The sequence below is a fragment of the Tauraco erythrolophus genome, chromosome 19, assembly GCF_009769465.1.
Source record: "Tauraco erythrolophus isolate bTauEry1 chromosome 19, bTauEry1.pri, whole genome shotgun sequence".
Lineage (NCBI taxonomy): Eukaryota > Metazoa > Chordata > Aves > Musophagiformes > Musophagidae > Tauraco > Tauraco erythrolophus.
The window spans coordinates 4,069,557-4,084,953 of NC_141483.1; the positions used below are offsets into that span (position 1 = coordinate 4,069,557).

General features: G+C 38.6%; 1 protein-coding gene across 1 annotated transcript in view; it reads left to right on the forward strand.

Moving 5' to 3' along the window:
* The window catches only part of CCDC60 (coiled-coil domain containing 60), a 63,924-nt gene that overhangs the window by 13,696 nt on the left and 34,831 nt on the right, over nt 1-15,397 (forward strand). Inside the window, exons 2-3 of the mRNA XM_086623722.1 lie at nt 12,713-12,796; nt 14,203-14,294. Of these exons, the coding sequence (XP_086479848.1) occupies nt 12,713-12,796; nt 14,203-14,294 (176 nt within the window). The remainder of the gene's footprint in view (nt 1-12,712; nt 12,797-14,202; nt 14,295-15,397) is intronic.

Below are 15,397 nucleotides of genomic sequence, written 5' to 3' on the forward strand. Positions count from 1 at the left end.
AAATTGTTTTGTTTTTTTTAAGAAGATAAGCCTGAGTCATGTTTTGCCCGAGACCATGGTTGGTGGGTGCTCCCTTTTCGGTTCTTGTCTCGACCCTCAGTCCAAAAAACCACGACATTGGGTTTGTTTCTTGTCACCCTGCTTAGAGTTTGTGTCACTATGCAACAGCCTGAACTATAAACAATGATGTTAATCCATGAAAAAGGAGAAATTAAACCTTGGCAGGATCCTAGTGATCCCTATCTGGATTCATCAGATGAAAACTTTATTATTTTTTTTCTGACTTTTTCTAAAAACTCAGCAGGGTGGAATCCATTCAGCTTTGCTATCTGACAGTCAGAAATCACTCTTGGTGACAGTGAGCTCACTTCATCTCTAATTAAAAGCAGATAAAAAATGTTAAAGAAAAACAACCACCAAACAACGAACCTTTTCTAAGCAGTCACTCTGCTATTTCCATTAGCTCATCAGAAATCTCTGAATCCTTCCCTTTTAAGAAAGCTGCTTTTGGTAAAATATTGCATACGTGATTTTTTTTTTTTTTCTTTCCGGTATTTCTTTCAGCTGTTCTCCTAACAATGTTAGCTTGTATCATCTATGTGAGATCTGAATCGGTGCGTGGCAATAATTGGTGGGTCGGAGCAAGTGAGCTCTGTGAGATGGAGGCTCTGGAGGAAGGCTTTCCAGCACCTCTAGGCTCCAGCAGCAAACTGTGTGAATGTAAGTCTTTGTGCTGGTTTGCTCTGAGGTCAGCTGGAAGACACTGTTGCTTGAAAACAGTGATTTAATGGCAGTGTGACATACAGCCTTAAAACTAATGGAATACAAAATAGGGAATCAAAACAAAGCCGGTGCTTAAGGAGAATGGGCCACAGATGTACTGCAGTCTGTGTGCAGCTGGCGTGGCTGTCGCGCAACACTGCTGAAAATAGCTGTCCTTGGAAAGTCAACTTTTGGTGGGTTAGCTGGGGCTTAGTCACTTAGTTGTGTCGGGTGTTGGCTGTTTGGACTGAACTTCTTTTGCAAGAAGCGTAGAGTAGTTCCTAAATATAAATTTAAAAAAATACATTATTAAATTCACAAATAAAATTATAGAGGGCTTTATTTGCACTTAACCTAGTCAGAGCTATGCCAGAATGCTAGCTAACTTAATTTGATGATCCGGTCTACGCTGGGAACAAACATGGGGGATGTGTGTGTACATGCTTAAGTTTTTTTAGTCTAAATTACAAATAGGTAACAAAGAGAGAACATTTTTACTTTAGTATGTCACATCTAAAACCCACACAGAGGTGTTTGCTAGGACCTTGGTGTATATATAAAGGATGTTTTGGATTTATATCAGGATTAAAGGGTACTCTGTAATCTTGCTAAACCATAGCCACTAAGATCCTTTTCTTGACATGTTCATCTGTGTCGTGGTTATCATGAACGAAGTTGGTGCCAGCCAGTCTGTGGATACATATTCATTCTGCTGTTGCAGTATGGACCGTATTCATCCCTGTCAAAATATGGATTCAGCTAGGATCTTTATTACAGCAGAGAATTTGACCCTTTGACAAAAATACGCTTGAGTGAAATTTAACAGTGGTTCAGAATTTGGTTATCTTTTTGTTTGTAAACTTTGTATTTTCAGTTTACCTGGAGAGAATGTGCACTTATACAGCAACCGTTCGCTACTCTGTTCTGTGTAAAGTGTTATTGGGAAAATATTTTAAGAAATATATAAGCATTTTCATATTCTAAGTCTTCAGCTTGCATCTGAAAATGCGTGTTTGTTTTAGGGAAGAAACAGGAGTGACTGGCTGGAAAAATAACAATGGAACTGTCAGTCCCATATTGTGACGTGCATATGGTGAAAAGATGACTTTTTTTGGTTTTGGACTGGCAGATGCACTGTGTTCATTTTACAGGTCATTAAATTTCTCATTATACAAACTCAATCATCTGAGTTTTTAAAATATGATTTAGAATATCCAGAAGATTAGACAGTGTACAAGATAAATGTAGGACTTTAAATCTTGCAAGGCAAAACATAATTTGAAAAACAATAGATAAATTCCATAATGATCCTACTATATTATTCTCATTGTCTAGCTGCTCCATATGGAAGGTTCCATTCTGACCTTAGGTATATCACTGCGTGCAAAGTAACACCAAACAAAAAATTTATATTTGCCAGTCTGCTCAGAGATTCTGATTAATCTGTCTGCGTTCTTACAGGAGAGAATCTGTAGCAGTAACTTGCGTGTTAGGATATTATCTATCTCGATGTGGCTAGAAAACTGCATCCTTTTCGAAATGTTTTAAAGTGCTGTGATGATGGAAGAGAAATACTGTTACTAAACTTCTCTAACATTTCTTTGCAGAAATTTGTTTTTTTTTTTCTAATCACTGAGTCTTAGCTGTCTTTGGAAGAAAAAAAACAAACTTCCCTGAACCGCATGTAATGTATGTTTGCCAAAAGCTGGAGGTCTGCAGATAACACTTACCACTTTGGAAAAAAGTGGTTAGTTTTTGATAACTATTTGGCCTGAGTAATAGTTCACTTAGATTTCTTACTTGGAAAGCAATCTGTTAGCCCAGCTCACCTCCGTGCAAGTTTTGTTAGGAAAGCCATAGATGGGAGGAAGTGGTGTTTAATCTGAGTTAAACAGATTAGAAACAGCTGAGGTTTCTGTTAATGTTGGCTTTCCATTATTTTCTTCCACAGAAACATGAGTCACTGTGATCCCAGAATAACATCTAGAGTGCCAATAGTGAAGTGGGAAGATACAAGTGAAACAATTGCTCTAACAAGTTCAGGCTTAGTCTTTCCCTATATATTCAATGTTTCCTTCTCCAGTCACAATATTGCTGTCCAGCCTTTCCAACACCTTCAGGCTGCTGTTACCTGAGGTTCAGCTATTACTTAGCAAAAACCAGAGCATGTTAGCTTAAGCATTTATCCTAAGCCTAAGGTGCTGCTATTTCACTAGAATGTGTCCAAGTCCCACAGCTAATTCTCGACTATCCATATGGATTGTCCAGAAAATAGATTCTTGGCATACCCCTAAGGCTTCTCAGGCCTTTAAATAAAGTAAGTGCAGTCTTTCACACTGATTAAGACAATGTTAGACTTTGTAGCTTCTTGCCAAACCAGGTATGTGGACCGAACAAATTGTCTCCTGCAACAGGGCTTTGGTAAGTATGTGTGTGATGTGACTGAATGCTTCTTAGCTTAGTTCTGAGTAAATCAAATGATCCATAGCTGGGGAAGTCCAAGTCATCTGCACTGTCCTGAACAGGACACTGAGTCCTCAGCATAGGAAGAAAGTTCATTACTAAGAGACCTTTTAGAGTTTTACTGTAAAAGTGGTTCAGTAATGTCCATTCTTTTTACTAAGCTGAAGCCAAAGTAAAGCCTAGGATAGAGATGAAGATTATTGGCTTATTTTTGTGTCCTCAGAATATAAAAACACAAGCAGAAATCACCACAGCTATTCCAATTATTCACAGCTTTTCTCTAGAGAAGAATCATGGTAAAACACATTATTCCTTGCGAGCAATTGGGGTCCTGCAATCTGAAAGGACAATCAATTATAGTGTTTTAGATCTCTGGTTATTGCAGTTCTAGCTTTTTAGTTGCCCACACAAAAGCACCTCTGAACACTGCTGTCATCTGAGAGTAACCAATTTTAATCATGGAAACGATGAATATGTTTTGTACCACTTTTACTTTAGTTCCTTTTGTCAAAGTAAATGTTGATTTGACTGTAAAGTTTAAAGTTTTGCAGATGCCGTCTGTGAGCAAGCAGTGTCATAGAGCTCTGGAAGCTAAGAGATTTAATCAAATAAACGTGTGGTTTTCCATGGCACTGCTGTTCCCAGCCTCCATTGATCCTGCTCATTCTCTTTAAGAACTGTTTCTGAAAATCACCTTGTCCTTATTTGCAGGGCATGAACCACTTCTGGGTCTGGTTGCCCAGAGATTGGAGCTTAGTCCACTCTGAGGCTTCTAACAAGTCATCATTAACATCAGGCAGCTTTAGACTTTGGCTGGCTTTACCTATGTGGGGAAAAATAAGTATACCTCATCAGCTTGAGACATTCTAGAAATAAGTCTTGAGTAGACACAGAGCTAGCTCACGTAATTAGGAACTTAACGTCCAGTAATTTGACTCTAAGTGCCAGGAAAATTCTCTAAGCCCTTTTTCCTTCTTTTTTTTTTTAAAAAAACCTCAAATACAGGTGGATGCAATGAATTCTAACAAACTTCATTAACATAAGCTATCAGGTGCTCTGAGACATCACTAAAGCAAAATCACCCACATGAAGCTGAAAATTTTGAACTCAACTTTCTTACATGAAAGAGGTTTTCTCAAAGAAGTTATGAAAGTAACTGTCTCAGAGCTTGAGATAGAAGTTCTTGGGACTGATCCACTGTGTTCTGTTCACAAGGCACAGCTGGGCTTGCTTACACATCTCTAATTCCTTCCAGAGGTGTATTTAACCATAATCGGTTGGTCATTGTACTAATAGTTTTCCTATACCTACGCCAACTTAAAAGACTTTTTTTTTTTTTTTACTCATGATAAAGGGAGTTCTGAGGTCCATTTGTTTGAAATAATGTCCTTTACAAAGCACAACCAGCTCACTCTTTCCTGTGAGTCTGACATGTTTGGCAAGCTGTTGTTTGAGAAAATTGTGCCAGGAAGCCTGTCATACTGTATTTTTTTAGTGTGTTTTTCCTTGTCGTTGGGTTTTAAAATTATTTTAGATTTTACAAAAAATACTTGCTTAACAGCCTTTGCAGAATGAGATTTTGTATTTATCGACAAAACCAGTAGGAGTGGTGCATGTTGGCTCTCAGGACCCCTCAGAGAATGCATTTTGGTGGGAATGGATGCAGAGACGATAATGGGTTTGGCCCCAAATCCATTTATTCAAGAAATGGGCTACAGCAACTTACAAGAAAAAAGACTCCAAAGCCAGATTTTTTTTACTGCAGGCTATATAGCATCACTCACTTCATTGTCTGCATTATGTTGTCACTTGACATTTTTTCTATTGTGTGTTTGACAGTGAAATAGGAAGTAGCTCATCTTTCTGAGATCTTTTTTCTGAGCTGATGATGGTACTTTTAGAAGAAGTCAGATCTGTTTCATTGAAAAGTAAATAACTTTTTAGGCCTGTCTGTGCTTTAAAAATCAGACTTATTCAAAAACTGTAAGCCATACATTCCTGGGGGAAAAAATTCTGTTGTAATATTGAATTTCCAGTAATTCTGAAATTCTAGCTAATGTAACTGTGGTTTTGGAAGACGAAGAGGCTCCATGTGCTGGATTGATCCTTTTTCACCATCCTGTCTTTTCTGTCTGATGTGTGGAGGTTACACATAGTCAGCATTGGTGGGACTGGAATGACGTACTGTCCTTGCATGAAGGGCTTAGTCTATGCATGAGTTTAAGGTATGAGCTGGGCAGGAGAGGAGGAAGAAATTAATCACTGCTAGGGAAAGTGTGTCTCAAAAAGACAGTACACTTCAAAAATCCATGAGACATCACCATCTTCCTAAACTGCCTAATTTCTTTACCTTTTTTGCTTATTTGTTTTTAAGGCCACTATTTTTGCTGATTCTAATTGTACTTCTGTGAAACATTTATTTAAGCTATTCTGACAGCACAGGGTAGTGTGAAAATTATTACACAGTGATGTACTTTGATTCTCTGAGGCTCCTGAGATGTTTTAGCATTTTGCAGTCCTTTGCCATTGCCGGTTGAAGTAACTCCTGACTCGTGTGAGAAAGAAGCAGAAGAATGTCCTAGAACAATCAGTGCTTAGCTACAGGCCACCTTGATGCTGCTTCCTTGATTCTGTGACATTTAGTTTCTACTAGATGATAGAATTTCATCTCAAGCTAGACCGACTCTGCTGTGAAGCAGGATAAAGCAGCTGATCACTGTGAGGGACCTCGTGAAGAGTTCTCTAACTGATCGGTTCATAGAATTTCATAGAATTTCTAGGTTGGAAAAGACCTTAGAGATCATCCAGTCCAACCGTCCCTAATCCCCCATTAAACCATATCCCTAAGCAGTTCATCCACCCTTTTCTTAAACACATTCAGCCTCTCATCTCAGCATATTTGCTATGAATCTAGATGGAGAATTCTGGAGATGGAAAACGGCCACTCTGCTTCCTTCCAAGAACAAATCCAAGCAAAGGTCACATCAGAGTGAAATTTCTTTTACTCAATCCATAAAATACACAGATTGTCCTGCTCACATATAGATGCCAAGACTTTTAAAGGAACTGTTTGAAACTCTGAAGATCTTAAGGTCTGTGGGGGTTGTGATAAGTTAGAGGAGGAAAAAGGCAGAGGGCAAGGTGTCAACAGCACATCTGAAATCCACTTTAACTGCAGTGCTCAGCATCCACGTGAAGAATGGTTGTGGAATGTTAAACTAAAACATGGTCGAGAAGAAAGGAGGAGAGTCAGACATTTGCCTCCTTTAATGTGCTCCAGTGATAGTGACAAATGCTTTTTAAGATTCAGTCAGACTGCGGGAGGGGAATATGGGACTTCCAGACTAAGATGCAAGTTTTTGGCTTCACAGACATGCTTCCAATACTCCTCTCTTCTTGTGGACGTTGTATGTGACCAGAGGTGTCACTTACCTTGTCTACCTTCATTCTTCATATATACAAAGAAGAACACTTGACAAGAATGTTGTGGGAATTAATGTCTTAAAGGTGGTAAACTACTACACCACTATAGAAATGGGGACCACGTAAGTATTACAAGATAGATGGGCTTTGGAGTCTTCACTGCTACTGGATGCCATTGTAGCCCCTGTAATCCCTCCGGCTCTGCCCAGCAAGGATACTGTGTGCCATCCATCACTCTCAGAGCCAACTTTGCTTAGTTACGTTTGTGACCTCCAGGTGTGATTGTTACTACTCATATCTGGGAATGAAGCCAAAGGAGAGGTAAAATCTTGCTGGATTTATTAACACACTGATAAGAGTAAGTGCTGTGCCTTAAACTTAAATAATTCCTACACTGGTGTGTAGGAAATAAAAGCCAGCGTGGGAGAAATGTGGAAGTTCAGAAGGAAACAGGAGGTCTTGGGGTTTTAGGTTTTTTTTCTAATCCCTGAGTAACGATGGGACAATCTGAAATTCAAACAACATAGTAAAGAGTTAAAAATCTTTACAGCTGAGAACAGCCAAACCCAACCATTAACTTCTGCATGAGTTGCTTGTTTCTTGAGCTGATATCCTTCCCCCCTTCTGTAAGAGAGAAGTGCTTTGTTCTTAACACGGCTGTGTTTTAGTTTTGTGGTAATTTTCAACTTTGGTGTTCCTTGTCCTCTACCAGGTGGCAGTCATCGTGCTTTTTATTCTGTGGGTTTTATTGATTTGGTCAAAAGTAATTAAAGAGATAATTTGTTCTCAATTACATTTTCTTGAATTTCCTGAGGCTGGTAACTCTGCTCTCCAGCTGTGCCTTTCCCCAACTCCTACTCAAATTAACTTTGTTCTCACTGTGAAATAAAACAGAATAGCATGTTCTTTTGTTTGTGTGTTGCTTTTGGACGGAATAGAGACTGTACTGTAGCAGATATCGAGCTGATAATTTTATTAGGTACTCCTGCCTTTGGTTCATGAACTTTCTTGGTTTTAGCATAGCATTCCAATAAGAAATCCTGTGCTAGACTTGCAGGAGTAAGAAATGGATTTGAGGTGTTTCTGCTTTTTTGAGTGTCCTTTGTGCCTAGCAGGTTCTTTTCAGCACTTTTATGATCTATTTTAAACTCTACAAAATGCAAGAAGGAAGTGAGCACTATTGTGGTCCCAAAAGGGTTTTCTTTTTTTTCAGTTTAACGCAGATTACATTCATTCCTAGTAGAGTGCATTTTTTGTGATCCAAAATGTCTTTGGGACATTTGGTATTCTAGAAGATTTTGGGAAAACACTTGTAATTCTGACTTCAGTAGGGGAAGATATCTAGAAAGCATTAACTAAGGCCAAATAATATTTTCATTGCCAGTATGCAATCAAAAATATGAATAAAAGGCTTTGGGAGTACTGCAAATACCTAAACTACTGGCATGTTGCCCAGACACCATGTAAATGACAAAAACAGAAGACAGAAATATGAGCAGTATAAAGAGAGATGTCATACAGAAGGGATAATTTTTTTGCATGTTTGTTTGCATTGACTTCCAAGGACACACTTTAAAGTTTTCAAATCATCTTAATGAAAAGAGTTCATGGAGATGATAAAGATGGCAGCTCCAATAATGCAGTTGCTTAAAGGGTTAAAAGTAACTGTAGGGTAAGTGCAGTGACAACAATGGTATCACAACAGACTAATTTGATCCAATTATTTTACAAAACTTAGCAAACCTATCAGGATTAGGTAAATAGTCTTTGGAGACAAGAAAATAAAAAGAGGATTTCTCCAAGGAATATGATAAACAGGGAAATCAATGGAATAGACACTACCAAGCTTTTCAAGCTGGTTTTGTTATGAAAACAACAGTCCTTCTGTACATATGCTTTCCCTCACTGTAAGATCTGAATGCTTCATAAATGTTAGTGAAAGAAGTGTTATTTTTCCCCATTTCAGACGCAGGGAGTAGAGACACAATGAACTGTGGAGTTTGTTCTAAAATTCATTGTAGTAAAAAAGAGGCTTCTGCTAGCTGTGATAAGGTGTTAAATGTTTTATTTAGGACGTCAGAGGAAATTTCTGACAGGGGTGAAATTGAGTATACTTATTCTAAATTTCATTCTCGTGCCTTCACTAGCAGACAACCTGTCTCTGACTTTTCAGCTGCCTCCTTCCATTTTCTTGATATGTCAATACTGACAGTAACGTGTTCATTGGCGTGCAGAACAGGACTGGAACTCCCTCGCTCCCTAGAACTCCCCATGGTAAAACAGTGGGATGAGTGCCCCTTTCTGTCGATACCAGAGACCAAGGAATGGAAGCTGCTGCAGTAGCTCTTATCAAGTGCTCCCCTTGGCAACTGAGATTTTTCAGCTGCAAAGTGCTTTGCATTATTGATATGGTACAGCACAGCCTTAACAAATCAGGTATCTTGTCTTTGATGCTGGTATATATTTATATCTGCAGATTTAGTTGTGATGTGTGGTTTGTTGTTTTTTGTTTTTTTTTAAGCTGAAGCACTAAAATAGCTCTTAAAGAAATCTTAATTTTCTGCAATATGTTCCTAGTGAAGAGCCTTGGAGCCTCTTGTGTTTAATTGGAAATTCTCTTTTGGTCCTGATGTCTGTTCCATGTTGCCACATTCTAGTGAAAGGGCAGCAAGGGTCAGTATTGAGCAGCAGCAGTAAAAGAAATAGGGGGGGGAAAAAAAATCCTGAGTACTTGACTAGAATACTGTCTTTAAAATTCAACATTTAGAATCTCACCTGCAGAACCGCAGTAGTCATCTCTACGTGTAGTGCTTCACAAAAGCTTTCTAAACGTTTTTGTAAAATTAAAAAATGTATTTCATCAGGTCAGTCTTGCATTTGGGCGACTGAATGTTGGCTTTGATGCTGTTCTGATTTACTTTCACCAAAACACACTCACAGTTCGCAGACGTAATCATAATGCTCCTGTTCAAGTGCTATATTAGAAGGGAGAAGAGTGCAATAGGTGTGTCAATCTGCTATTTTTGACAGTAACATATAAACTTAATGAGTTACTCAGAATGACAAAACTTCAGGAATTGCCAGAGAAACAGGTTCTTTCACCAGCTTAAACAAAAAAATGGGAAAATGTTCAACCTAAAAGCTTGTTTACTGTATCTCAACAGTCTGTAGTGGCATAGAGAGCTGCAACTCACGCCGTTTCCACAGTAAGATTTGAAGAAAAAAGTTGGAAATTATCAAAGCTTACAGAATGATATCTACAGAGATGACAGGTGTATGGGGTGGAGAGAATATTTAATAAAAGAAAGGATTTGTCAGAGGTGAACAATTTTTAATCTCCGGAATTATTTAGACTAGAGAAAGTGGAAGTATTTGGGAATTGTTAGAATAAAATCTAGTGCAGGCAGTGGTTTGTGGCTGAAACAGTATATTCAAAAGAATAATTGTTCATCCAAAAGTACTTGAAAAGCCTTCAAATTTCTAGATAAAAATGGAGAGGACACACAGAGGAGCTGTCTAAGGCAGGGAGCAGGAATGCCAGGGCTTGCCCTGTGCCCGTAGCCACCTGTGGTAGCACGGGAAGAGGTCACCTCCAGGTCCAAGGAGCGGAGCTGGGGACGATCGGGTGGCGTCGAGCTCCACCTGCCGCAGTATTTCTGTAGTTCACTTCACCGAGAGCTGCTGGATGTGGTCTCAGGAAAAATTACCATAGTCATTTTCCTGGAAAACTTCTCGGTCATTTCCTCGTGTAATCTCTCTTTAAGCTGATGTCTCATATATTACTTTGTGGGTTTTTTTGTTTTTTAAAAATTGTTTCTTACATATGGAGTTGTATGAGATTTTGTTACTGCACTATAATGAAAGCAGGAAATGATCACTGAAACAGGCCTTTTGATGGTTTAAGAGCAAATTAGATGAACGATGATGAAAGTCTTCGTAAGTTGGAAACACTAAAAAAAAAATCCTAACAACCAAACTCCAAAGATTGTTCAGATTGATATGATAATATATTGAGTTTAACAAATTAGACGTGCCAGTATTGTTTTCTCTCAATCTTTTATATATGCACTGCAAATTAAAAAGATAGAGTTCTACTGTTCTATAATTATGTACTGTTACCGTTTTAAACTCAGATTGCACCTTTTCAGTACATGACATAGTAATGAACGATAATGTTGTAGAAAAGGAAGCTGTTCCCTTCTGTTTTCTGTGATGAGGCTGATTGAATCACATTGTTAGTGCCTGAGTGGAGGGGGGGTGGTGTGTGTGATACCTCCCTCCTGGAGTAACTACACAAAGGTCAGGTACGTTCCCAGCTCTTTTTCCTTCCCTCACGAACTGGCAGAGCTGACTGGCCAGAGGTAGGATGCAGGGAAATGTTGCACCTGAGAAAACTTCTCTTCAGTGCTCTGTGGCATTAGACACTTTGATATAGCTAAATGGCTCCGGACCTTGTACTAGTGGTCAGTGTACTGGTGCCTTCAAACCTTAGAGCTACATTGCACCACTCTTGAGTAGGAAGCTGTTCTGATCTGAGGGACTCTCAGTGGGTTTTAGTCATGTCATTCAAGGTATCACCAGCTGTGAAAGCAATGGTACTTGGCCATGTCAACACTTTGCTGCTTCTGTAACAAACTCTCCATACCGAATCCATACTCATCTCCAGTAATCTCTTCTGATTAGCATTTCCTGCAGGTGAAGTATGGATACCCGCTCAGCCTGTAAAATGTTTCCTCTTTCGTTCAGTTCATGACTGTAGTTTTCTCAATCACTGATGTCGGCTCTCGGGTATGTTGGTAGCCCTCTGTGCTTCTGAGCAGTGTCAATTTGCCATCTGTCTCTGCTGACCAGTCTTGGTCAAGTGCACCCTAACTGCATGGAATAGTGGAACCTTCATACTTCTCTTTGACATTCAGTAGTTCATCCTTACACTCTGTCTGCAGAAAATCGTCTTTCCGTTTGAGCTACTTTGCTCTTAGCATTGTTTCTGGGTTTGAGTTTGCTCCCCTCCCTCTCCCCTACAAAGTTTTCTACTTGTTTGCAGGCTGCCTCAGTTGTTATGTTCGAACATCCGTGCTCTACAGTTCTCTGGTGCGTAAAGATACTGTTCCTTACAATTTGAACCTTTGTTCTGCTGAAAAGTTACAGAGGAACATAAATGCAGAAAGAATTTTGTGACTTCTCAAGTTAAGATTCTAATAAGCAAAATGCTCTGCTCTTAATTTTTTTGTTTAAGTACTCGAATACTTCTAGGCTTTGCTCTGCTGTGCAAAAGCTATACCACATAGCAAGCTTTTCATCCGCAGCTCTGAGTCTGCTGTGCAGCCTTTCTGGTACATCAGCTCTACCCTGACTATAAGGATACAACTTGCGAGGGTCTGCAGCTTTGCTTTGCTTGGAATCAATAAATGAGCTCTTTGATCTAGAACTACTGCAGGGAAGAATTACTGGTTTGATATCCCTTTAGCCTGAGCGTTGTACATTGCCGAGTGATCTAAAGTCTTTTATTCATCTACCTGTATAATTTTTTTAATACAAGGTAATATGTCTTCCTTCCACTTGAACAAACTCATGGTTGAAGGAGTTCTAAAAGTGTGCTTGTGTTTGAGTTCAAGGCTTTTTATGAGCCTGTTGCCTGCCTTGTGGGTGAAAGCAGAGACCCAAGAATAGTGGTCTATCATAGTGCGTGTCTTCAGGGAAGAGCAATTACAGGTAAGTAATTTTCTATTCCTGGTTTTGGAAATTGGATTTTCTTTCTGTTAGACACAGTAGTCTGTATAACAGTCTTACAAGAAAAAGGTTACATTTTCTAAGCATTTAAGCATAGTAATTTAGAAAGCATGTATGCATTTTGCACAGTAGCTTGTCAGCAGGTAATTCATATGGGAATCTATTTGTGCACCAAAGTTACTTAGTGATATTTTTTCCACAATAGACTAGCCTTTAGCTTGCATCTTTATAGAAAAACTTATTTGCACCACTTAATTTTGAAAATTATGACCTGCTACAGTACAGGTAACAGCAGTATTTCAAGTATGGTTACATGTGTTTGTTCATTTTTCAGGAACCAGTGAAAAAAGATGTGCAGGAAAAACCACCCAAAGAAATGGCTGAGGTTACTACTAACAAGTACTCTTTTAATCCAGAGGTGAGACTACTAATGAAGCTTTGATTCAAGATGGAATTAAAGAAGGCAACAGATAAACATAATGTTTTAACTATTTGTATAGCTGTGTTTGCTGAATTCAAGGTTTAAAGCCTCACTTTACATCAAGAACCAGCCTTTTGCTGACTGATGAACACTTCCTAGGTTTTATCTAGTAAAACTCCTCTTGAAGGAATCAGAAAAAAGCACCGAGTGTGATGTAGGGTTCTATTGTAATTTCATAAAAATAGTGTTCTAAAAACTCAGTTTAGCTGTGTTAGGTATTCCATGCATCAGTTCTAGAAGATTGACCTTTAAACTATATTATAGTTTAGCACAGAAATGGCTAATACATTCGAAAATACTTTTTATTTTAAAAAATCATATCTTTATTAAAATACATAGGTCAATATTGCACTTCCTTAGATCTCAAAAACCTGAAGCTGATAGGGCTGTTCCTTTGGGTGCAACAGCCCAAATTAACAGTTGTTAATTCAACAAATTAACAGTTGTTGAAGATGTAACCCAGGCTTTCAGCCTTTGCCCGGTGTGACCTTAACCTACAATTTCAAATATTGAAAGGCTTGGAGATTATTTACTTATATATTACTCTTTGGTCAGCACAGAAGAGTTACTGGGGTGAGTCTGTTCTAATTTGTCCAAGACCACCCAAATGCATGTTCGATGTGATGTGTACTTAGGCCTGTCATACAACAATGCAGAGATACAGTGTAGTTTGTGGCTACCCATCCCAAAGCAATTCAGGCCTTGTAAATATAAACAAAATATTTGCATTAAAACATATCTTAGTTTCTCTGTATGCATTTAACAACTTACCTGGATTTTATTTGACAATCCAGCAAAAAGATTTAACTTTTTGTCATATGTCATCTTTGTTAGCTTATTTAGAATCTGATACATCTTTTTTTTTACAACAAAACTGAATGCCGAGAAGCTGATTTGATCATAATTTTTAATAAGAGAGAAGAATAAAATTGGTTTTCTGGATTGGGACTTCTAAAAGATTTCTTTCTCATGCATAATTTGTCAATGCATAAGCACTCGCAGCAGTCATTCCTGTAAGTCTAGGTCACTGAACAATCCCTTCTTCCTGTCTTGTAGTTTAAGGTAGCTTATGGGTGCTTAACTGCCTGTAAGATCTCTGTCAAACTTGACGTCAGCCTCTGAGCTAAAAGCTGTAGGAACACGAGTATGCACAGGCATGCACAGCAGTAGCATGTAAGACTTGTTTGCGTGCTTGTGAAGTGACACCGTGCTGTCCCAGATGATGACCGTCTCAGGAAATATTTGGTGACTATAACTGAACCTTGAGACTGCACATACCTTCTCTATGCTAAGCTCTTCTTAATTAATACTGTCATACTTATTTTCAATTTGATCACTTTCAGCCTGGTCTGCCAGAACCAGTGAAGAGTCTCTCCTCATTTAGAGAAACAGGAAAGGAGCTGAGGACTCTTAGTAAAGCTCTAGCTCGCTCAAGGTAAGGGAACCCAGCGCACACAGAAACGGGCCAGTCAACCAAACCCAGGGAGGCCTATTGGGAATAGGCTTTAGCAAAGAGTACTCTTCCATTTAGACACTTACACTCTTAAGGGTGCTCAGGCTGTGTTGTCACCCATGTTTCACTATTGTCACTGCAGGTGGTGCTTAAACTGACAAGATGGAGGCTTCAGTGTGCTTTTCTGTTGCAATCACGAATTCTGATGGCACTCCAGACTTGCCTACAGAGACCATTCACTCTATTTGCTCAGTATTAGCTTAAACAGTTGCTAAACTGCATAATAAGCCTTGCAGCAGCTGAATCTGGGGTTGTCTAAATTTTCCTGGAACCTCCTAGCTTTCTTGATGTGAGTGTTAAGCTAAGAGATGAGATTCATTTGCAACTGAAACAGCAAGCTGAAGTACAAAAAGATTATTTACATCTGGCAATGTTTAGTTACAGCCTGCTGCAAATAAAACTGGCAAATTACCACTGCCAGCCCCAGCAAGGTACAAATTACACAAGTGTTCACAAGGTTCCTAGGCTTTAAGCGTTTGAAAAGCATTCACTAGATAAAAATAGATAAAAATGAAATTGATAAAAATTAAAGCAAGCAGCAGTAAGACATCTATACAAAAACTTAATCATTAGGTTAAATCTAAGCAAATATAGCAGCCAAGACAACACGTTATATTGTATCAACATATGATGTTGAAGACAAATTAGACTCTTGCATTGTTTGAGTGAGATTAACTGCATGAAAGTTAAGGAAGTTAGAGAAAAGTGGCTTCTTGACATGTACTCCTGTAAAGGAATCAGAACTTTACAGTTCGCAGTAATGTCGGGGTCTAATATTCCCAAATTTTCACATTGGAGCAATTTCTAAATTTTATACTAGTTACTTGTAATAACATTAAATTTCACATTCTTTATTTTCAAATGAGTAGAATGAAAAATACTTGCAAGTGTTCTGTAGGATGAAAGTTACCATCACCATTGGTACTAAAAGGCTTGATTCTTTTTTTTAAAAAAAAAATCTTAAATTCATTTGTAGACATCTAGATGAAGCAAGCTGGACCACTCATTTTGATGAAATTTACAGT